Source organism: Cylas formicarius, unplaced genomic scaffold (assembly GCF_029955315.1).
Source record: "Cylas formicarius isolate icCylForm1 unplaced genomic scaffold, icCylForm1.1 PGA_scaffold_7__23_contigs__length_41026272, whole genome shotgun sequence".
Lineage (NCBI taxonomy): Eukaryota > Metazoa > Arthropoda > Insecta > Coleoptera > Brentidae > Cylas > Cylas formicarius.
In genome coordinates, this window is record NW_026844352.1 from 9,432,459 (window position 1) to 9,456,825 (window position 24,367).

A 24,367-nucleotide genomic window follows, 5' to 3' on the forward strand; every position below is an offset into this window, starting at 1 on the left:
AAATTCTTTACCAGAAATGTGGAAAAATGAAACACTTAAACAATACTGAAAATAACAGTCAAATTATAACTAATCAATATGGCTTACGTCATATTCTTTTCATTTACGGATTCTAAAAACTGTTGGGCATCTTTAAAGTTCATCCTGACCATAGTCTAATTTATATGAAATTATTTTGCACAAAATTAAATGATACGCTGCCAATTTATATAGAGACAATCAAATATAAAATGATTTTCAAATAGATATATTTTGTATTCCGAACATCGATGATAAAATAACATTCTTAAACAATTGTATTTTATGTCTGTTTAATAAACATCCTCCTATAAACCGCTCTAAAAAAAATAAAAATTACTCGTATGCATACTTACGCTACAAAATTCCAACATTAAGACTCCTTGGTCGTAATTATCTTCTTTCAAGTAATCTATCTGATCCTGATGACTTAAATAGGTTTTTCATTTAGTCTGTACAGAATAACAAAGTGCCTGAACAACTAACAATTTAAATTTGTGCTTGCTACGCAAAATAAAATATTTGATATAATTAAAAATATAAAATCTGATAAGTTAAATATTACCTTAATTCAGCTGTATTATCCTGTTATTATTCCGATTATAACTCATATCATAAGTGCGTGCATTTTTGAGTCTCACATCTTCCAAAAACAAAGAACCCCACAAATTTTAATCAGCTGAGGTCGATGAGTATTCTTCCTACTCCTTCCACATCGTTGGAATGAATACTTGACTAACAAATTTTCTGGCAGAAAACAAAGGTAGTTTGGTTTTAGGAATTCTTGTAGCTGTGAAACTACGTAGCTGATATTACTGACGACATACTGCGAGCAATTGTTGACAACAAGGTCAGTGCACTGATAGAGTTGCACTTTAGCAAACCCTTCGATACAGTAAATCATAAACTAGTTGTCTCTATTCTGCACTATATCGGATTTGACAAAAATTCGAACACATTATTAAGCTCTTTCTGGTCCGATCGAGTTCAAAGAGTATTCTATTATAATAAGTATTCCTCACCGCTTTTTGTTTTTGTTGCTATATACTATTTATACAGAAGATATCTACTTGGAACTCATTAATCAAGTATAGATCAGAGCCGTTTTTCATACTTTAATTTCATACTTTGTGATATATCAGATTGTATAGGTAATACTCCTCTTGAACAGTATCTGGTTCTTCCAGATGTCCAACATTTTTCTTTAAAAACGAAAAAATCTTTTGTTGACCATGTATTAAGTAAAAGTTATTGTAATTTGAACTATAAATATACTTTTATTGTTATTATTATTATATCGATTATTTTTAGGTCACTATTTTTATCTAAATTTGATGAACTGGAACCATGTTTTTTTACGATAAACAATAAACCTTTATTATTATTATTATTAAGATGTTTCATTCATAAACATTTCTTAATTCATCATTTGTGGGTGACTTTCGAGCAGTGGAAACTTTGAAATAAACATCCCACATTCCCAGTCAGCTCAAAGAAATGTCGAAGAGAAAACAACCTAGTCAATAACAGTATTTCCATTGCTTCTCACATGTTTGACCGTACAACTGTGGTCACAAAATAGCACAACAAAACAAAATAATTTAATTGCCGCGAATTTGCACAACAACAACAACAGTGAAAAGTGGCAGTTTATTCAAGTTCACTGAACTTCTGGAAATATGGGTTAAAAACCCATTAGAAAGAGTAATACTGCCTTCGACGTAGGAGAAACTACGGACAAAGATCGGTTTTCGGCCAAGATAATAACCAAATGTTGTTCCAAGAATTTCTGGGTTAATTTCAAAATTACTGTCAGGCACGTACTTATAAAGGGTGTTTTTTTTTGGATGTATAGAACTTTAAGTTGGCATTCAAGTGATTGTCAAGTGATTTATTCTCAGTTTGGTTTGGCAATTCATCATGAATAGACTCACGCCTCAACAACGCTTGCCAATAGTGCAATTTTATTTCGAAAATAACGGTTCTGTGCGGAATACGTATCGCGCACTACGTCCATTTCATCGTCGACAAAATCGTCCATCAGAGCAGTTAATTCGATTAACCATGGAACGTGTTCGTACCACGTTTACTCTTATTGATAACTCGCATCCCCAGAGACGCCCTACGATGCATACAGAAGAAGCTATTGCTGCTGTAGAGCGTAGCATTGAGGAAGACCCGAATGAGTGCATCCGCCATCGAGCACAGGAATTGGATCTGTATCCATCCACTTTATGGAAGATTTTGCGGAAGGATCTTGGTTTGCGTGCTTACAAAATCCAACTCGTGCAAGAATTGAAGCCAAACGATCATCAAGTAAGGCGTAGATTCGTCGAATGGGCCCAAAACGAGATTGCCGTTGTTCCCGATTTTCATAAGCGAATTTTGTTTAGCGATGAAGCGCACCTCTGGTTGAATGACTACGTCAACAAACAAAACTGCCGCATTTGGAGCGAAGCTAATCCTCAAGTGTATGTCGAAACACCGTTACATCCAGAAAAACTGACTGTTTGGTACGCTTTATGGGCTGGTGGAATCATTGGTCCGTACTTCTTCAAAAACGATGATGGCCAGAACGTTACAGTCAATGGTGATCAGTGTAGAGCTATGATTACTAACTCTTTCATTTCTGAATTGAATAACCATGATGTCCAGGAGATGTGGTTTCAACAAGACGGCGCAACATGTTACACAGCTCGTGCCACAATCGATTTATTGAAAGACACGTTTGGTGACCGCCTAATTTCACGTTTTGGACCTGTGAATTGACCTCCAAGATCTTGTGATTAAACACCGCTAGACTACTTTCTGTGGTTCTATGTAAAGTCAATGGTCTATGCGGATAAGCCACAAACGTTTGATCACTTGGAAGACACCTTTCGCCGATATACGGCCACGAATGTTGGAAAAAGATATGCCAGAAATCATATTTAAAATGTAATGCCACAAGATTATCTTTCGGATAAATAAAATTCATGTCAATTGAATAATCCATCGGTTTATTGCAACTTAAAATTCTATACATCGAAAAAAAACACCCCTTACAATATCACACAAGCTAAATTGTTGACTATTGGGATGGTTCCCAACAACATTGTTTAACAAACGTCTGGACTGAAATTTAAAAAATCAAAATTTAGACCAAAAACTTCTTCGTCGCACATTGTATATTTTCAGTTTTTGTGTGCCAGGAAGCCGACTTCTGAAAAAGAACTTTTTTACAGTAGTAACGACTAAAGCTCGAAGTCGTTAATAGGCACATTATAAAGCTAATCAGAATGCCCAGGGTGATTCGTTTAATTACGGAATCAAGAATTTTCCATATTTTACCAAGGAACATTAGTGGCTTCCGTTAAAAGTTAGCGTCTCTCATTTTTTTTTTCACTCTTTCCAAGAAACCAGGCAAGATGTTTCCCCGTCGAATTGCGCTATCTAGGCATTCCGGATATTGTCCAACCACTAGGTATCAAAATGTCACCCTGCATTTTCACCATGCAATTTCAAATTAGCCCATTTCCCGTCATAATTTCTTGTATTTGTTGTTGTAAACATTCAATGTCCCGAGAATTTTCTTCTATTTACTATTGTATTTTGTCGATACAAACAGAATTACACATCAAAATCCCCAATCATTCTGCAATTTTAAATTAGCGTACTTGCAATTCGTGATTTCCTCCACTTATCATAAAATATCTAGGTCTGCCTTTCTTCAATTTTTTGTTGCACTGTTTTGATGCGAACAGAATTTTCTGCGATTTTTCTTCCTGCCACCTCGAATTTTCTTTCAATTTTTTCTTCCAGATTTGCCAGATTTCTGGAACTTTCCCAGTTGCCAAAACAAAAACCACGTCACAATCAATTTGCTTTCAATGCTCAGCGGAATCGTTCCAACAACGCAGATTTATTTTCAGTCTCTTTCAAATCTCCCTAAAAATTGTTCGGTTGCGACAATGGCAGTAGTGAAATCAAACAAGTCAATTCGGATAAAACTTAACGAAAAATATAACATATTTCTTCTAAAATCATAAAATCTAACTAGTTATACACTACTATTCACTATTCATTCCGCTAATAATTTATGTAATAATAATATCTTATAGCCGTCGAGTATATTTGCGCGGTCTGGTTTATCTTTTCAACTAACTCAAGCAGGCACACAGCACCTGCTCGTAATAATGGTAGAATATCCGAACTGTCTTCCAGCTCCGTTCTCTGCGTAAAGTTCGCCGCACGATGTACCGTTTTTTCAAATGGTTTTCACTTCGGAAACAGTTTAAGACCCGCCTATAAAGCGGAAGTGACCATTCTTTTCAGCACCTATACCACAAGCCACAAGAACTCTGCCGTGCGGACTGTTGTATTTTAAGAGCAGAAAAATTGTCTTTGATTAAACTGTTATATTAATTTATATTAGTGTGCTTTTTATAAATCTTAATAAAACAGTCCCAACTTGAGGTAGCTCGATTTCAAAGGAAATTTGCCCATTAGATAGGTTGACCTTATATGAAACACATTAGAACACTGATTCTAATTTAAACTTTTAACATAAGGACTCGAGAAATTATATAATATAAAAATAATAATATATATATATATATATATATATATATATATATATATATATATATATATATATATATATATATATGGCGTGTTTTCCCATTTTGCTATTGACTGATTTGTGGGGGTTGAGGAAATCCGAGTGTCAGTTTTGGAGTTATTTCTATTCCGTTTTGTGTTTCTAATTATTAATTACCAACTTACTATTATTCAATTGTTTTTAAAATTCTAACATTATTCCATTTTGTTAGTCACTTCCGATGTGCAGCGACGAAGAAGTTGAGATTACGGTCGATGATGTAATAATCGTTGATGATGAACTCCTGTCAAATTCCAAGGGATCAAAGACTCGGATACATTTGCCGGTTACTGCGAAAATTATAATTTTAAATAACTTCCGAGATGATTAAAACACTGTATGCCACAGTACGTGACATAGTTGTAAATGTTGTCCGAGAAAGAAAAACGCGGAAAGATCGTGTTGTCCCACAAAGTCTATTTGACACGCATCAAGCCGAAATAGTGAGACGGCTGATATATGATGCGTAACAGGAGAATATTGCGTAATGTTTTGAACATTGTATGTTGCCAAGAGGCTTTGCGTGCCTTCGTACGAAGAATTGACTTTTATTACAAGACCATCAATAAAAGACAAGTTTTGATGGAATCAAAAAGAGTTTTGGAATGGGGGACAAGATATTTGGGAGAAATCCGTGAAATTCGTGCTAAAAACGTCCTCATCATATATTTCGATTTGATAGCCGCGATTCCGTCAAAAAAGGATGGATTGATGGTAACAGGAATTGTTAGTTAGATGTGCCCGTTTCGAAGGGCAAAGGAATTATCATACTACTTACGGGCTCTGAATCTAGCTGGGTAGCTTTCTGCAAGAGACGTAAAAGAAGGAAAGGCTGACTACCACATGACAGTAGACATCTTTGAAAAATAGTTTTCTGAAAAATTGTTTCCCAATATTCCACCAAACAGTGTTGTCATTATGGACGACGCCAGCTACCATTCTGCACAAGCAGAAAAATACGAAATTTATCATCGACTAAAGAAGTCATGTAAAATTGGTCGCTTGAAAATGATATGTATTTTGCAAATTCTTACACAAAGAAGCTTATTTTCCCAAAGACAATCATATTTTTTTTTATTGTAAAAAAAAATCGAAGGGCAAAGGAATTATCATACTACTTGCGGGCTCTGAAGCTGGCTGGGTAGCTTTCTGCAAGAGATGTTAAAGAAGGTGTTAAGTATTCGTTTAACGTGAAATGAAAACTCGACCACGACAATGCAACCGTTTACTCACGACTCCGTACAATACGCGGCCAGGCAAGTGACTGCTGTGGATCACCCTAGGAAAACGTACCACATCACGGTTTACAAAAAAAACTAAACTAAACTGCGATATAAAAAACTCGCATATAGAACATCTTCCCCCTATAAGAAACTGAAACTAACTTAACTCTAGTAGTGTTTACGTACACTTGCATGTAGATATGAGTGCCATGTTTACTGGGCGACTTGTGAACGATTTGGTGGGTTAATCTTACTACGTCTACGAAGCACAAGCGCACTGTGGTCACCTGGGCCTTGATTGTCGTTGGGGTTGTTTTCACTGGGTGAGATGACGTCTTCACTTTCTGAGTCCGATGTTTCGCTGTCGCTAGACCTAACTGATGTAACAGTATTACTTGATCTGTTTCTTGTTATGTTGGAACGTGAAGTCATCGAGGAGTTTTTTTTTATTTGGGGCTGTCATGGAATTTTCCTTGCTGGGGCATGGCATGTTGTCGTTACAATGATACCTTTTTAACTGACTTGAATGTCTTTTCCATGTGACTCCACCCACCAACTCAACCAGGTAAGTTCTTCGGCCAAGTATATCTCGAACTACCCCTTGACAAAACCTGCTTTTATCTGAGTTTGGACGGTAGTCCCGGGTCGTTTCTGGATGATATGGAGCACCCGCTTTGTGAATGATCCCCAAACTTGCCAAAAAATTTTGAAATTCCTCGGACATAAACGTTTGACCGTTATCGGTGGAAACTTCTTTTGGGAGACCAAAACGGGCAAATAGAGCTCTAAAAATTTTTATGGTTTGTGCAGAAGACATGTCTGAGACTATGAAACATTCTAGCCAATTTGGAGTGGCATCTTAAATTACTAAAAATGTTCTATTTTAAAAAAAAATGGTTCTTTAGGAGTATCCCACATAATTAAAGAAGGTTTCGCGGAGCTTTCCGAATAAAGTGCGCATGTTTTGCATGAACGCGCAATTTTCTCAATAGAATCGTCGATTTTTGGCCACCAAACATATGAACGCGCCAAGGCTTTCATTTTAACGATTCCGGTACGAGTTAAATGTAATTCCATCAAAATACTGTCATAGAAGACTGGTGGCACAATTAGACGATAACCCCACATTAAACAACCATGTTCTACACAAATTTCATGTTTTTTAAGAAAATAAGGTTTAAAATCTGTAGAGGGGCAAGTTTGTGGCCAACCGTTTCGAACATAAAATAGAATTTTGCTGAAAACGACATCTTTTGAGGTTTGTTCTTTAATCTTTTTTAAATTAACTGGGAATTTTGAATTTTCAATGTAATTTAAATATGAAATTTGATCTTGTTTCCCCGAGTCGAATAGTAACGGGTTGCTGGAATGGTGAAACATATTTTCAGTGTTTCCCCCTAACCTAGATAGGAAATCCGCTCCGGCGGCGTTTTCGGCACGCACAAATTTCGTAACAAAACGTGACATTCTTCGTTTAGTGTGTTTAGTAGTGTTGCCCATTTTTTATCCTCGTTCGTCATCTCATTCGCGACGAAAAAGTGTTGAAGTCAAAATTTCCGAGTCAAATGAACCGAGGTTCCCGAGAAAAATTGACATTTTAAATAATATTTTGGTTCGAGTACGGACTGCGCCACTGTTAAGTATTCGTTTAACGTTAAAGGAAAACTCGACCACGACAATGCAACCGTTTACTCACGACTCCGTACAATACGTGGCCAGGCAAGTGACTGCTGTGGATCACCCTAGGAAAACGTACCGCATCACGGTTTACAAAAAACACTAAACTAAACTGCGATATAAAAAATCCGCGTATAGAATAGAAGGAAAGGCTGACTACAACGAAAACATGACAGCCGACATCTTTGAAAAATAGTTTTCTCAAAAATTGTTTCCCAATATTACACCAAACAGTGTGGTCATTATGGACGACGCCAGCTACCATTCTGCACAAGCAGAAAAAATACGAAATTTATCATCGACTAAAGAAGTCATGTAAAATTTGTCGCTCGAAAATTATATGTATTTTGCAAATTGGAGCGGGGATTCAAAGTTGTCCGTTTTCCACAATATCACTGCAAATATAATCGGATAAAACTGATATGGGGGCAGTTGGAACCCAGTTTAAGAACAAAAACCTCGCCGAAATTAGAAATAGAATTAATTAGATGTGAAGTAGGAAAATTATCTGCTTCTACTTGGAAAAAATGTATAGAACATGTCATCGAAGAACAAAATGTTTACAGAAGTCAACTAGCGCCAAAATTAATTATGAATGTGGGGGACGAGTTCAGTGGCGATAGTCATTATTTTGATATGGAATAAGGTTTTTTTTTTTAATATTCTAACATTGTTTTATAGCTAAATTTACTCATTCCCTTATATTTATAATAAACATTTTAAAGTAAGAATGGATTTTTCACTGCGTGGACTAAGAATTACCGATGAAAACAAAGTACGGTTCTGTAAGGTCACTGTGGAATTGTGAATCTATTTATTGAGGGTTACAAAGAGAAACCGAAATAAGGTAGGCCTATGGTTAGACCTTCATAAAAATTTACCGAAGTTAAATACTGGATTATGTCGGATATTGTGGGCGAACTATTTATTCCCCCAAGATTATGGAACGCAGAACGCAGTTATTTTTCGCACTGTCAAGAATCACCATATTCATTCCGCTAGATAGCTCATTTCCGCGTTGAAGCGGTAATAATATATCCACGTTGTTTTGATATCGAGGTTGAAATTCATTTAGTTTGAAGAAAGAAAGAACGAAAAAATTGTTTTACGGTGCAGTTATTTGCTCATCTGCTTTATCACATCCTGTTGCATATACGCTGTATTTATTCATTTAAATTCAAAATAAATATCTTAGCAGCACGATCCGCTATTTTCAAATTATATGTAATGTTTGTTTTTAATTTTCGTACGCAAATATTTGTTGATTCATAAAGGTTTACGCAGAACGCAGGTATATTCCGTGTGTGTTATCGGAAGAACTAACTTAAATTCATCCTTCGTATTTTAATTACCAAAGGACTTGCAATGTCACCAATAACACTAAAGCTACTAGTGTAATATTTTTTTCATTTTTTAAACTACAATAATAGGAAAATCTCCATGATTCGGATAAAAACGTGCTTGCACATTTCTCGCAATTCGAATAAATTCTCTCTGTCGCCACACAATAGCTTTTAAAAACGTGTATAAGGCTTCATAAAACTAGCACGCTCTAATTGCCTCAACGAAACCGTTAAAATAAAAACAGGCGAATAAAAAGCTACTCAGTTCATGTGACTTTTTGTTTATCGTGTAAAATATGCTTTCAAAGGATTTTATTTTCATGAAACTAAAGACATAATTATGTTTGACGGTCAACAACACTAAATTTGTGAACCAAAACCCAACTCCTGTTGCTCTAAATTTGATGTTACGCACTTGTTGCAGGAATAGTAACTGTTAGTGAAGTGGGCGAGAGAAATATCTCGTTAATCAGCATCCGATTAGATTATGGGTTTTATAAATAGTTAATATTAATTTGACTCCTAAATAGTAGATAGCAGTTAAAGTATAAGAGATAATAAATAAAAAGAACATAAATCCGGAACTTGTGGCAGAAGATGGATATACTGATTTTATGCTGATGTTCGTTTGGGGGGCAAAAAACAAATCCTTGGAATATACATAATCTTATTTCGTTAATGCGAAATGTTTTTAAACCCGTCAGCTGATAAGTAGATTTAATTAGCAACATGTGTGTGTATCAATTAAAACTTTGTAGCAGAATAGAGTAGGATCTCCGAAGCGTGTCGTGGTGTTATGTTCAGGAATCTATAATGGCTGGTAGCTTTGACTAACAATTTAGGAAGTAAACATGAAGTTTTTACAAACTTGAACTGGTCTTGAATTAATGAAGTAGTGTGGAAAAAGTTTCTCAATTTATAAAAATGAATTTTAAAATTTTACACAAATTTTTGAAGTAGGGCAGGCCAGTCAATAATCAACAACATGTGCATGTTTATAATTAGACAATATTAGACCAATATAATGTTAAGCATAATTGCTCCAATCAGGATGATTTACTTAAGCATGTATAAAATGTTTCCAAATCCATGAAAACAGCGAAATTCTTGCCGGAGTTTACAGCAGGTAATCTAACATTTTTTAAAATTACTTTAAAAATATGAACTTCTACGATTAGACACAATAATAAATTATCAGGTATTATCAGCATTATATTGTTTATTTTCCCAAAGACAATCATATTTTTTTTATTGTAAAAAAAAATCGAGGGCTACAGAAACGTCAATATTAGGTTTGGCTGTGAGTTTAGAAAGCAATGTATGTTTATTGTTCAATTATTTAATTATTAACTTTAATACAATCATTTATATACGTATAGTATATGAAACATTGAAAATAAAAACAATATAAAAATTATATTTTTTTGTAGAGAAACTTCCACAAAGTACTGTAATATTTATTTATAAATCTTCTGGATTCCTCCTGAGTCGAAGTGACGTTACGCCAACCATCCTATTGACTTTTTCAGAGCTGAAACTGAAGAATAAAACAGGATGATTGGCAAAACTTCAGCAATTTCGATTAATCGACAAACGACGCAAGAGCAATCCAGAATATTTGTCAATAGTACTAGTTGTAGTGTGCAAGTTCCTTTGAAAAAAAAGTCGAAATTTGAGTTCTCCATTTTCATCAATATACATATATAAGCTTTTGATAAGAAAGTCCTCGACACTTTGCATCTTAAACCAGAATTATGGAGATGCTAAGTTGATGATACTTTAATCATTTGGCCTCATGGTCAAGAATCCCTCTGAGCTTTTCTTAATCATTTAAACTCAATACACCCGGACATTCGTTTTACCATTCAATTAGAAACTAATAATAACCTTGCATTCTTAGATAGCCTAATTAATAAAAAATTAGAGCCAACATTGAGTCATTCAGTTTACAGAAAACCTACGCAAATAGACAGATTCCTTAATATATTCTTTAAAATGGTTGGTTACCAACTCTTGCCACAATGATCCTTCCTTAGGTTAAAAATATTACTGACCGCGTATCAAAATTTCTTAAGAAATGTAATGTTAAAAGCAGATCTAAATTCCAAAAATCACTCTTCGAACGATTTGAGACACCAAGAGTTATGTTGGGCTAATGAGCGTTGTAAACCACCATCGGATGACTGATTCCCAGATTGGGGACAGGTAGACACCTGAGTCGCGATTAAGATTGTTAGGTTGCTTATAGATTTCTATAGACTCTCGGATTTTTCGTTGGTAGAAGAACTGATTACATGCAGGAATTTTAGTTTTATCAAATAAAATTTTATGCCCGGTTTCATGAGTGTGTTCGGCAACAGCTGATGAGTTTATTTATCTTAGTCGTAAGGCTTTTTCGTGTTCTTTGAGCCTAGTTGATATTTTTTGTCTGGTCTCTCCAATGTATTCTTTGCCGCATACGCATGGAATGCACTAAACTCCTAGCGTCTCAAATGGAATTTTGTCTTTGACGGACCGCAGATGTTGAGAGACTTTTGGACAAGTGGTAAATCTGGTTTTGACGTTATACTTCTTGATACATGGTCAGTGATGTTTTGAATGTAAGGAAGGACCACAGTCGCAAGTATAGGATTGCTTTCGACCGAACGTTTAATGTGGAAATTATTAGAGAGAAGAGCAGAGGTAAGGTGTTTTAATTCTGTTTTCAGTGACTCGGGCTGAGATAGTTTTACTTCTCTGTAAACAAGAGAGTTGATAACCTATGATTTTTGGGCCGGGTGGTGATGTGGCAATGCATTAAGGTATCGGTCTGTGTGCGTAGGTTTTCTGTAAACACAATGACCCAATGTTAGGTCTGATTTTCTATTGATAAGTATATCTAAGAATGACAGGTTATTATTAGCTTCCAGAACGGGAGGTTGTTGTTGTTGTATTTCAGTAGTAAAACGTATGTTAGGGTATATAGATTTTAAATGTTTAAGAAAATCTACCAGGGATTCTTGATCATGAGGCCAAATAACAAAAGTATCATCGACATAGCGTTTCCATAATTTTGGTTTTAGATGAAAGGTGTCGAGAGCTTTCTTCTCAAAGGCTTCCATATATATATTCGCGTTGACTGGCCATAGTGGAAAACCAATAGCTGTTCCCGACGTTTGTTCAAAAATTTGACCGTTATGAGAAAAATATGTTCCCGATAAGCATTTTTCAATTAAGTTTATAAAGTTTGGTTCCAGATTCTAGGATTTTAATATATCTGAAATGATGTCGACAGTTTCGGGAATAGGAACTAGAATATCTTGTTGACCTAATGTAATGCTTTTTAATTGTTCAATGAAGTTAAAGGAATTAAGTACGAAACTGTCAATTTTCCCTGTAAGGAGTTTTAATAAGGAAGCTAGATATTTTGCTAGAGAATATGTTGAAGAACCAATGGTGCTGACAATAGGTAGAAGGGGTAATCCTGGTTTGAGAATCTTTGGAAGTCCGTAGAGACGAGGAATTTTAGAGTCGTGAGTGGTAACAGAATTTTTGACGGAGTCTGATAGAGAAGAAGCCTTAATAACAGATTTAAGGTTGCGATCCATAGATGGAGTAGGATCTTTTTTAAGTTGACGATATGATCCGTCTGTAAGAATATCTTGAATCTTTTCCTGATATTCATTTGTGTCCATGACTACCGTAGCATTTCGTTATCTGCTTTTAGGATCACGATGTCTGGATTGGATTTTAGAGATTTTAGGGCGATGCGTTCAGGCTTTGCAATATCGGATTTAGGAGGTTTTGATTTTTTAGGGATTTTTGCGGTTTCAAATCGAATTTCAATTGCTGTTTGAGATGGCAGTTTGTTTAGGATAGAGTTTAGATAGAGCAAAAACCGACGCAGGAGGAATCCAGAAGTTTTGTAAAAAGCATTACAGTAGCCTGTGGAAGTTTCTTTGAAAAATTAATAAACTCATCATTATAATTCTTACATTTAATTTAATTTTAACCGCGACTCAGGTCTTTACCTTTCACTATGGGAATGAGTCATGTGAGATAATGTCCATGGCCCTCCTTTCGCTCCCTCAAAGAGTATATAGGCAGGTGTACAGTAGAATGTAAAACAACCGACGCAATAGGAATCCAGAAGGTTTCTAAATAATTTTTCATAAAATAGTTTAGTTAGCCTAACAATAATGGACACAACATTTTGACATTTTTCTTATTATTTAAGAATTATGTAATTACTAGTTACTTTTTGTAGTAAGGTTATTTTAAGTTGCGCATCAGAATCATGTGGTGGGCAATATTATGGTACTTTGCAGGTCGAAACTATTGGTGATGCCTACTGTGTTGCCGGTGGATTACACAAGGACACTAGAACCCATGTGCAACAAATCACCTGGATGGCGATGCGAATGATAGAGACGTGTTCGTATCATCAAACCCATGACGGCCAGCCTATAAGAGTAAGTGCACGTAAGGAAAACTGTAAGAATGAGGAGCTATGTTCAAATTTTGGATCCCTAACACCCGAGCATGCGTTAAATTATATGTTAGTCTGGGCAAGACAAATCGCAATTTAACATTTATGCAAATCGGTCTTTGATATGATTGGCTAATCTTGTTGCGCTTAACTAACTGCTCCATAGGACGTAGTTACATCACTCGCAAATTATCCCAATTAATCTCTACCCGTGTGAATTTCATTCAGGTGTGCGTTAATATTTCTGCTGACGATGTTGTGTTTAGTGTCACTCGTCTCAAACCACTTTGCCTGTACCAATGTTATCGCACGTTAAGTTTTAACGAAAACGGTACACTCCGTTCATTTCGAATTATGTCAAAATACGTGGCGCAATAGAGCTCTGACCAAGACAACATGATAACCACTCTTATGAAGCTCAATTAATCAAATTGTTTTTTAACTTAACAGAAAAAAAACATTTTAAAAATCTTTAGAATTTTAAACGAGTTCGGTAAAAGCATACAAGAATATATTTTTTTAAATAAAATCCCCTATATATTGCCTATGAAGATACTAGGGGTTTTTCAAAGTCTTGCCAACTTGAGTAATTTTGAACAATTTTATTTAACTACTATATCCTTTTTAGTTATTGCATTTCTGCCACTTTTGTTAAGATTTCGCTATACTTGTCGATTCAAGTTTTTCCGCATTATTCGCAAATGAAAATAACAATAAGAAACTATTTTCAAGATCTGGGCGAAGTAATGTATAGAAATTTTAGTAGGATTAGTTGATAACTTCTTATTCAGTGTTTTTAAAATAAGCATTTAAATTTTATTTACTATTTCAATATGTATCTTTTCTTTTTCGTTTCGTTCTTTAACGGCTTTCATTTTTTCATATTTTCAAATTTTCTATAGTTTTGAATACCAAAATTATTTCATAGTAAAAAGACGTATTTGAAAGTAGTACACTGTTTGCCAATTATTAATCTGATAGAGTAAGGTATTTTTGTATTTGAATAATAAAAACGAATGTTGCGGAAAAGCATCGATTGGGAAACCCCAACAAAAGGGTATTTCATTTCAAATAATCCGAGAAAAATTGTTTCAAAGGTCGTATAACGGACTTACGTGCTTTACTGAAGTCTCGACTATCTTAAGACACTTTCTGATAATATAAAACGCGAACTTAGATAGATATAGGAGACCAATAACTTGGCAACGTCGAATTAAAATTCGAAAACAATTACCCAGTCATATTATATACAGTAGAGTTGTTAAGCGCTACATAGTGCAAATATATGTTTGTGCTGAGCATGCTTATGTGTTGTTTTCTACAGTAGTTTCCATTGTCCTCTTTCTAACAAAACTGTGCATCCTTGGAAATCTTGGAACTATAGATATAACGTTTCATTTGATGTAAAACAATTATCATTAAATAGCACTTTACGGACCTTATCTGTTGTTTTAAAGCATACACTCGAAATTGTAATTAAATATAAAAACGGACATATCAATTAATTGCCTAACATATCTGCGTCAGTGGATTTTGTCTGAAGCCCTTATTGTCTAATTTAAAAGTGAGTAATTCCCAACAGGGTTGTCCCGCTACCCTTTTCGTTCGACACGGTCCCGAGAACCAGCAATCTACCAATGTTAATTGAGTTTGTCGGACGACAAATTGGTTATACTCAAAAATCGTCTGGTTAATCAGGGTACTGTGACTACGCAGACCCCGCGTTATCGGAAATTAGGTGGGGAAATACGAGATCACACGCAACACCCAAAACATTTACCACAGATCCTACTTAAAACAATGTAATCAATTTTTGATGTGGTATAAAGTTTTTCAAGACTAAATTGTTGCGAGTAGTTCGATAAAATATTCTTACAAGAAATAAATTTAGCGTAGCAAGAAATTTGTCTACATTAATATAAATTCAAAACTTTGGAACTTTGGAACTTCGTAATAGCTGTGTTTATATATCGAGTTCGTGTTCGTGTTCCTCTGATGAGTATGAGAATAATGATGAGTTTAAAAACCGAAAAGAGGCATAAAATGTGTGGGAATGTGGCATACCCAAAGACATTATATCCGAGAGCCCTTAATATTGAAAGTAGGACTATGTTCATCGTTTCCTTGAGTAGTGTTCTACTGAGTAAAAACGAGAAAATCAACTACGCTACTATGCAAAGCATAACCTTTAACAATTAAAGCTATAGGCAGCATTAGCTATGAGAAAATGTGACCTTATAAACTTTGATAAACAAAGTTTAAAGAATTTTTATGTTTTACGTTGAAATATTAACCTAATTGTATGTCTGGTTACTGATCCCGATGATTCGGATAAATCTGCGTAGGTCTAGTGAACTGTCGGTGCGTGTGCATTTATCGTAGAGTAATTTTGAAAAAAGGAATACGAGTTTTTCTTCTAAATTCTTTATTAAACTATTACACATATTCAAGAAAAATGGTCAGTTTTGTGTACTACTTAAAGTACCGTCTGCACAGCCTAAACTTTTTTCTTTCTTTCTAAATAAAAAGATTATCTATTGATGGATATTTACGCTATTACGGGACTGTACAAAGTGAAGCGAAAACTTATTTTCTTTAATCGGTAAAAGTGAAAACCCAGTCCCTACTTTTTCCAATCCTTAACATTCCTTTTTAGTACGAATTAATTTATAGAAATATTTTAAAGCAGGATTAGAAACTAATATAAACTGAAACCACGAATTAAGGTCGCACTTTATTTAATACCCTAACCATTTTAATATTTCCATAATTCAAAATCACCAACACTAAAACATTGAAGTTCGACTTCGAAATGTACAAAATACTGACCCTTAATCACAGAACTTACTGTGCAGCTCAAATCATGGGAAAAATTCTGATCTAAAATAGTATATATGTAACAAGTGTGGTGAACGGCATTTGAGTCACGTTTAGTCAAGTTTATTTGGCACGAGCGGAGCGCAGCAGAACTCGTGTTTAATAAACGAGCATACTATTATTTTTCTAGTCTCTTCTGCAAAATACCTAATTTTACACCGATCTAGCGTGCGGAAAATATCACTTTGCCACGCGAGTTTCTTGTCCCATGGATTCGAACCATTTCCGGGATATTACCGCACGGGTTTGAGAGGAAACGGAGGTTTTCGAAGATTTTATTCGCACGGTTTGAATTTTGACGATTGTCATTTCTGACGGGCATGTCAGTAAATGTATTCGTGTTGTCTTGCAAAAATGTACCCTAAAACTAACGCTCGTAGAAAAAGAATAGTATGCAACACTCGCTCCGCTCGTGCCAAATAAACTCGTGGTTCAAATGCCGTTTACCGCATAATGTACTATTTCTATGACTAATTGAAGCCGTGTGATAAAACATCCGATTGCTCCAAAACGTGCTGTAATATCCCGGCAATGTCCGAAGTGGCTCAGATCTGTGGGAAACGAAACTGACGTCGTAAAATGACAGTTTCCGCAACCGCTAGATTGGTGTATAATTGGGTATTTTATAGAAGGGAATATTGATATTGATTGATATTGAGTTAGTTGAATACTTTAGCTTTCTTTAGCCTGTAGTACAAATATTGGAATTTCTATTCACGTTTTCAGATTTTTAAAAATAATAATAAACCACATTTTTTATAATGAATTCTGGTATATGAATATTTCAAAATTTAACCATTTAGATTTATTTTTATCCGTCTCTCATGGCTCATTCATGTCCATAATAATAAATAAACCATGCATAAAAATATAAATAATTGACCTGTTATTGCAGATGCGTATAGGAATCCACACCGGTTCAGTATTGGCTGGAGTCGTGGGTGTGAAAATGCCCCGATACTGCATGTTCGGTCACAACGTCACTATAGCAAATAAGTTCGAATCCGGAAGCGAGCCTTTGCGGATAAATGTCAGCCCCACAACGTACGAGTAAGTGTGGCATTTTCTATTATTCTCCATAGTCACAATCAAACAAGCCATTGGATAATATAGATGCTCCATATAACGTTATAATGCAACCCTATTTCATTTCCCAATGTAAATGACGACTTTCGGTTAAGCCAGAATTGGTTTTACGGGCTAATTTATACCTGATCGTCATCTTCTAAAATTTTAAAGTGTTTGTTAGGTAGCCATATTTGGTGTCATCCGATTATGAACCGATAAATGGGTATTACGTAGCAAATCCCCCGAGATAAATAAGATTATTTATGGTCTCCTATTTTTCCGACTTTATTTTTAATGTTTTATGATGTAATAAATTATTCCCTAGGAGGTCGCAAAATCCATCTTTCTCAGGGTTTGGGAGTGCTAAACAAACGGGGAGAAACAGAGTAACGCTGTGAAAGTTTCGATAACTTTAGTTCATTCGGAAATTAGATTACAATACATACAATCACGTTATATTAATAATATTTTCCGAATAATAAAATAAGTGTAATGCGACAGTTTTAGTGAAAAAAAAAAACGTTAAGAAATTTGCTGATTCAAATTCGCCAAACGCGCTGGCATTGGTCATGAAGTCGGTGCTTGGATCGAGTCCTTCGGGGTAGCTTTTCGCCGTATAAGCAGCATATTTTCATGTTTGTATTAGTTATAGTTATACAATTAGTTAATATTTCTCACAAGCAAATCATTCTCCTTCTTTTGACATTAGTAGTAACAGTGTATAATTTCTTCTATTTATATAATTATTTCGTACCTTTCAAGATCAGGTTTCATCTAAAGCTTTGATGTCCATGCCGCTAGGTTGCAATGTAGCAATTTTTTTTCTAAATTCCCAACCGAGACATCTGCGATATCTGCGTACAAAACATGCTCGTAAACTGGTTTTGTCAATTTTCTATTATTTCATTAATTCACTGCCATTAGTATTACACGAACTCTATCTCTGTCTATTCAAAAAACTTATCCATACACAAAAAAGGTCTTAGCCATTTATTTGCCAGACGATGCCCTAACTTTTATCTTATTTATCTCTGTCTTTATTTCCTCACATACAAATTGAAATTGATATGAATAGAAAATTGAGGTTGAAACACTTTCTATTCTCCTATTTGGTTCTGCCTGAAACGCTGAACAGTTCCGTAATGTTGCGGTAGGTAATTTTTCTTGTTATAATTGATTATCCGAAATATTTTGGGTTCTTATTACTGAAATTTTCCAGTTTCGTGTCCGTATCTGAGTATCTAATCGAAGCCAGCTTTTGTCCGTGAAAATGTGTAAAACTACATCGGATCCCAACTACATCGAATACCATTCGGGCTGCAACATTACTCAGTTTGTGTTTGTAAACTGCTTTTTGCTGGACTCAGTTTCAGGCTTAATTTGAACCATGAATTTGACCAATCTTGTCTTCTAATTTAAAATTATTGTTATTTTCTGGTCGCTACGGCTTACTAAACCAAAAAGTAGTGGAACTATCGTTTAAAACCAATTGCCCATCCTGGAAGAAACCTGCTTAGTTCGGAGTTCGATTGATCCAGTACGCAACATCGGCTTTCTAATGAATAAGATGTTCAAACGGACTGCATTAAGGTACATTGTCGCAATATGGCGCACGTATTTCATCGGCGGCTACATCTTGCATTTTATCCCTTTTCGTACATCATAAAAATTCCTTTTACAGCGGTTTTATAACGGTTTTCGTCTGGAAAGTGATTCCACGAAAAAGTAAAATGTTCATGAAGTCTAAAAGCGCTAAAAAATTTATGACCTCATTTGTCTCCGGAACGCGGAACCGCTAAGCCATTTTTTCCATCCCTGCCGGTCGAGCAAACGTTTATTTTGTACTGCAATTTTTCTTTTTCCTTTTTCCTTCGCGCGAATCTTGCACGCGCGATAAATAATTAGCCTCGAGGCGGGTTTTGAATTAATTTGGAACAATTAATTACCACGTGAGAATGATTTAATTTAATGTTGAAATAAGCGGGCGTTGACGCGAGGAAACTCAAATCAAAAGCGGTGGGGGAGGTTTAGGATAAAATGGCTAAATGCGGATTACAGTTCGGGAGATTTAGATGGAGAGATAAAAGAGGCTGATGCAGGAAGAAACAGTCAGTGCAGGTGAAAGATTCGTAATGGTACCACAAAACTACAACATTAACAGAGGAATATCTCTACTGTGTACAGGATGTGCCAAATTCCACACTGTTAGAGGCAAACTCCCTTTTCCATAGGCCTAAAAATAATGCGGGTATCTGGAACACAATTTTCATAAAACACTTAATTGGGAAAACCGCACATGGCACAGTTTCAGAGTTATAAGATATTTCTGGAATATGCGCATTTCAAGAAAATAGGTGCACCTTTTTTATTATGGAAAATCATGCGTTTTGTTTTATGCAAAATTTATTGGTTTCAATATAGTATTTTTACAACTAATTTTTTATTTCATTAATATTTGATTAGTTCTTAACCGATAAAGAGATTTTTCATATTAGACGCTATGTATATTTTTGTCTTATTTAAAATACATAAATAAAAACACATCGTAGTTCATAGAATGCAAGAGTAGTAGTTGTGAAATTGTGAATGCTGTTGTAACGACCAATATCTTGAAAGAAAACAACCTTTCAAAAACATTTTAGGAAGAATTTAAGGAGAAAGAGCCAAAAACTATACATCATCTGTAGGAGTTACCAAAAATAGTGGTTTGGGAGCAGTTACAAATAATTATACAATGTCAATTTGAAAACTAAAGACACCAACAAGACTGGCAAGAACCAACATTAGATAAACTTTAAAAGAACATACACTCAGTACCAGAAATGTCTATGGTGCATGTAGTAGAAAAATCTAATCGTGAACCGTGACTTTATAACTAAAATCAAAATTTCGTCATTACCAGTACGCATGTGTTACGGTTGCATTGGTCAAAACCTACTTGATGAAAGTTTAAAGCATCAATTTTTTCCAAGATGCCTCTAGCAAAATACCAAGGCTATATACCGGGTATCCCATATAAAAAAAAGTTTTTCGGTTGATAACTAATAAAAAAAAATAACTCTAGGACAGCAACGGACCATTCGTGTTTATGAAAATCATGGTCCAAACATAGTCCACGTATTTATAGTAAAAAAATCATGTCTGGGAAGATTTAATCCTGTTTTTAGGTATGAAGAAGCTGTTTTATAAAGACCAGCGAAAACGAATTTGTGAAAAGTCGAAACAGATAGTTAGTACGACCTTGAAATTGGGTGTACAATGCAGGAATTAAAATAACAGAGCAGGGAACGAAACCAATTTGAATTAGATACAGTCGACTAACTTATGAGTTTGGGTCGTAGCAGGTGACGGGCCAATCAGAGCAGGAAACCAGAAGGATCTAATAGAAAAACTTAATATTTCTTTACCAATTACTAATAGAGAACGGTATGAAAATGAATTAAAATAAAAGTAAAGTTGAAGTGAATATAGGATATTATAGTGGGAAGAATGTTGAAGAAGGAGAGAAAAAATTGGCAACAGCAATGAAACAGGCCCAAAACAGAAAGGCTTGCAAATTATTATATATAGAATAATAATATAATTACACCTACTGTGGTGACTTTAAAATACCTTCCGCACAACAACAAACATTGCTAATATCACTCGATTATGGTCTGTGTAATCTTTAGTAGGGCGCACCTACTTTCATATGTTCCGAGATGGAATTTTTAACGCACACATTCTAGTTAGTGCAGAGGAAAGTGCAGATTTTGTCCTTCAACATGACAATACAAGACCACCCACACCATACTACATAAAAACTTTATTAGACAAAATAGTGATCTCTGTGGTTCAAAAACACATATAGATAACGCGAAATAGGAGGGGCCAAAGGGTAGACAACACCTTTTTTTCAGCACTTGCTTGAAAGAATATTTTATGAATTCAATTTTTAAACAATCTAAATGTTAATATGTACTGTAAGCTGCATTTATTTTTGTTGATTTAGCTGTAATGTAATAAGCGTAGTTTATAGCAACTTTTTTTGAAAAAAAAAGAAGGAAAAGGAAATATTAAAGGAACATAAACTAGTAGACCGAAAAACTAAAAAAGTTCTCTCTTGCACTTTTCACTAAAATATTACAACTATTAAATCTGTATAAGTTTTAATCACTCTAAGGTTATTCAACATTCTATAGAGACTGAAAAAGGGTTTCTTAAAAGTGTTATTGATAGTAATTCTGTAATCATGATGACAATAAAGTACTTATTTATTTTACTTGCGTATTTTGAACACTTGTCTTTCGAAACCGAACAATTTAATTACTGGAACTGTTTCTGGCCATTAACACATTCGAATAGTCTGCTGAAATTACAAAAATACTACCATATAATTAACTGCGATGTAAAATTTTTACCCGCTGTAGGTTTTGTCCCTATTTTAACTCAATTAGTTTTCGACTGATGAGACGAAATACGTTTAGCCCAACAAATCGTTTTGTATGGCTTTTGAAAAGTCGACTTTCGGATTTGTACCCTGAAATTACAAAACTCTACTTGTTTTCCAGAACTTGCCGCAACATAATTAAACCCGCGCGAAGCCCAATCTTAAACAACAATCTGACGTGTGATTTAACCCTGCAAAATTACTATTTCCAGGCGGCTGATTACGACCCCGGGCTTCTCCTTCGAACCTCGGGACCGTTCCTGTCTCCCGAAGGACTTTCCGTCCGGTATTCCCGGGACTTGCCACTTCATCAACGGATATAAACATCCGGAGGTGCCCGAAGAATGTTCGTTGGCGCAACATATTGAGGCGGGTTTAAAAGACATCGGTCTCAGCGTAGATTAAGTTCTAATCACCTTAAGTTGGACAAACAATGTTTCTGTTGTCTAGAACAATGATCCCGAGAGCAGCATTTAAGTGAATGCTGGCACGAAATATTTTCCTCCATTATGTAGGCTAAACTTGGATCCGTGTGTTCCCAGTCTTTCAAAAAATATTCATTATAATAAATACCCTACATTTCATTGTCACGCTCTTCAATATTTTAGCTATTTTTCAACTTTTTATTTTTAGTTTTATCATACCTGGCTAAAATTTTAAAGTCATGTCGTCGTCGTTAAGGGCTTTCTACAGAATAGAGCAGCAGGTGATATTATAAGTCAAGAAGATTGGTTAAATTTCTAAATTGGCAAATAATGGCGTTGAAAGAGAAAAGTGAAACTTTTAACAAATCGTAACAAATTTTTAAGCTGCTGAAAAAGTTATTTGATGTATTTTGCAGAGTACATTTATCGTAGCTGAAGCACTATGTATTTTTTATTATCTACTAGCAAATCATTTCACAAGTTTGATCAATTTTTACAAATAATTTGGTTTATTATTGTAAAAACATATTTGCTCTTGCAACCGCTTTATCTTTTTGACATTTGCCTCCTGATTCATTCAACAAATCTTGTTTCGATTTCTAATATCATCTGCTGTTCTGTGTTCTGAAACTCGGTATGAATACAAGTTGTTTCAAAATTGAACAAATAAATCTTAAGGGCATATTTATCAACCAACAATATAAATATCTGTCCTACCATTTTTGTTTGTAAAATAAAGATTGACAAATCAAGTAAAAGGTGGAGTAAAAGGTTTTTGAATAACAAATGAAAAAACCGATTTTTTGTATAAACTTTGACACCCCGTACCTCAAAATCAAAGTAGATTAGGAGACAGGTTTTTATTGGAGACTTTTTCTATGCCCTTAAGACCTTCGTCCTGAATTATGAAACACCCCAGCATTATCAGAAAACAATCATACGCCTAACTAAATCTTCATATTGTTATTATTTATAATATCATATCATCATATTTATCCTATCATGTTATTTAAGTTGATGACATTAAATTTTAAAAGTGGTTCACTCTTAAATTTTGAATTTGATGTAACTTATGGTTCTAAAGATTAAGCTCTCAAGCATAATATTACATGTTTATCAAGTTCAATTAATCAATTTACTTCACTTGATTATTTGTAATTTGCGATTTAAATATTGTTCACCTAGTAGCGGGATCATCCAAATTTAAAATTCTATTTGTATTACATTGCTGTGTATATTATAACGAAAAAATGTATATTGTATTAAATGTTGTAAAAATAAGCTATAAATGCAATAAAATAGTCTAAACCTGTTACAAAAATAATATATTTTAAGAAAAGACCTATATTGCGAGGATGTAATATTTGGTTTGTAAATTTTTGATTCGACAAAGAATATTTTCAGCTCCGAAACTTTACAACAGTTTTGGTTCGCTAAACACTTTAACACACTGCTAGCAAGTCCTATCGCTGTGTTCTCCTACTTAGCAATGTCAACATCCAAAGAAACTGTCGAAATATTGCATACAAATTCCGATATTACTGGAAATCACAAATAGCAAATAAACTGTCAATAACCTTCTGACGTAATGGTCATTCAAAAATTTGTATAAAATGTTGTAATTCATTTTGATTCTAGGATCCAAAATAAACTATTTTTATGGCATGCCGAGAGAGAAGTAATTTAATGTCGCGATGCAACCACAGTAGCAGTGACTTATTTAAATATTTGTAAATAACTGTGTGAAGGTCTCCTTGTAGATGTTTAGACTATTTGCTATTCTTGATACTTGTTTTCCGTTTCCTCAATCACTCTATCATCGATATCGTTTAGTAATTACAAACAAGAGCCATTTGGTCGATAGTATTTCTTTTCTACACGCCACATTCAAAGGACAAAAACAAAATTATTTATTGCATTTTCGTGAAATTTAGTCAACTGTATTTCAAATTTTGTTAATTTAAATAAGTTTGTATAATATTTGTACTAATTGTGCAGGAAATTAAAGCGTTTGTTCTAAAATTTTCAGAGTTAGGGTGTTACGAATTTAACTTAGACTATTTTATAAATGTTAAGCTTATTCAGTGCAATAAAGTAAATTTTTATGTACATTTTAAATACGTCTACTGTAAAGAAGCTTTCTTATTGAAATAAAACATACGTGATCCGTTTTAAAAGTTTTATTAACTCATCGCAACCC

The 24,367-nt window shown here is 34.5% G+C and overlaps 1 protein-coding gene across 2 annotated transcripts in view; it reads left to right on the forward strand.

Annotated features, from left to right (window-relative positions):
* Nucleotides 1-24,331, forward strand: part of LOC132705243 (head-specific guanylate cyclase) — a 199,471-nt gene extending 175,140 nt beyond the window's left edge. For both annotated transcript variants that reach the window (XM_060675723.1, XM_060675724.1), the window contains exons 12-14: nt 13,208-13,351; nt 17,141-17,295; nt 21,955-24,331. In XM_060675723.1, the coding sequence (XP_060531706.1) occupies nt 13,208-13,351; nt 17,141-17,295; nt 21,955-22,147 (492 nt within the window). In that variant the 3' untranslated portion in view covers nt 22,148-24,331. The remainder of the gene's footprint in view (nt 1-13,207; nt 13,352-17,140; nt 17,296-21,954) is intronic.
* The last annotated feature ends 36 nt before the right edge of the window (nt 24,332-24,367 follow it).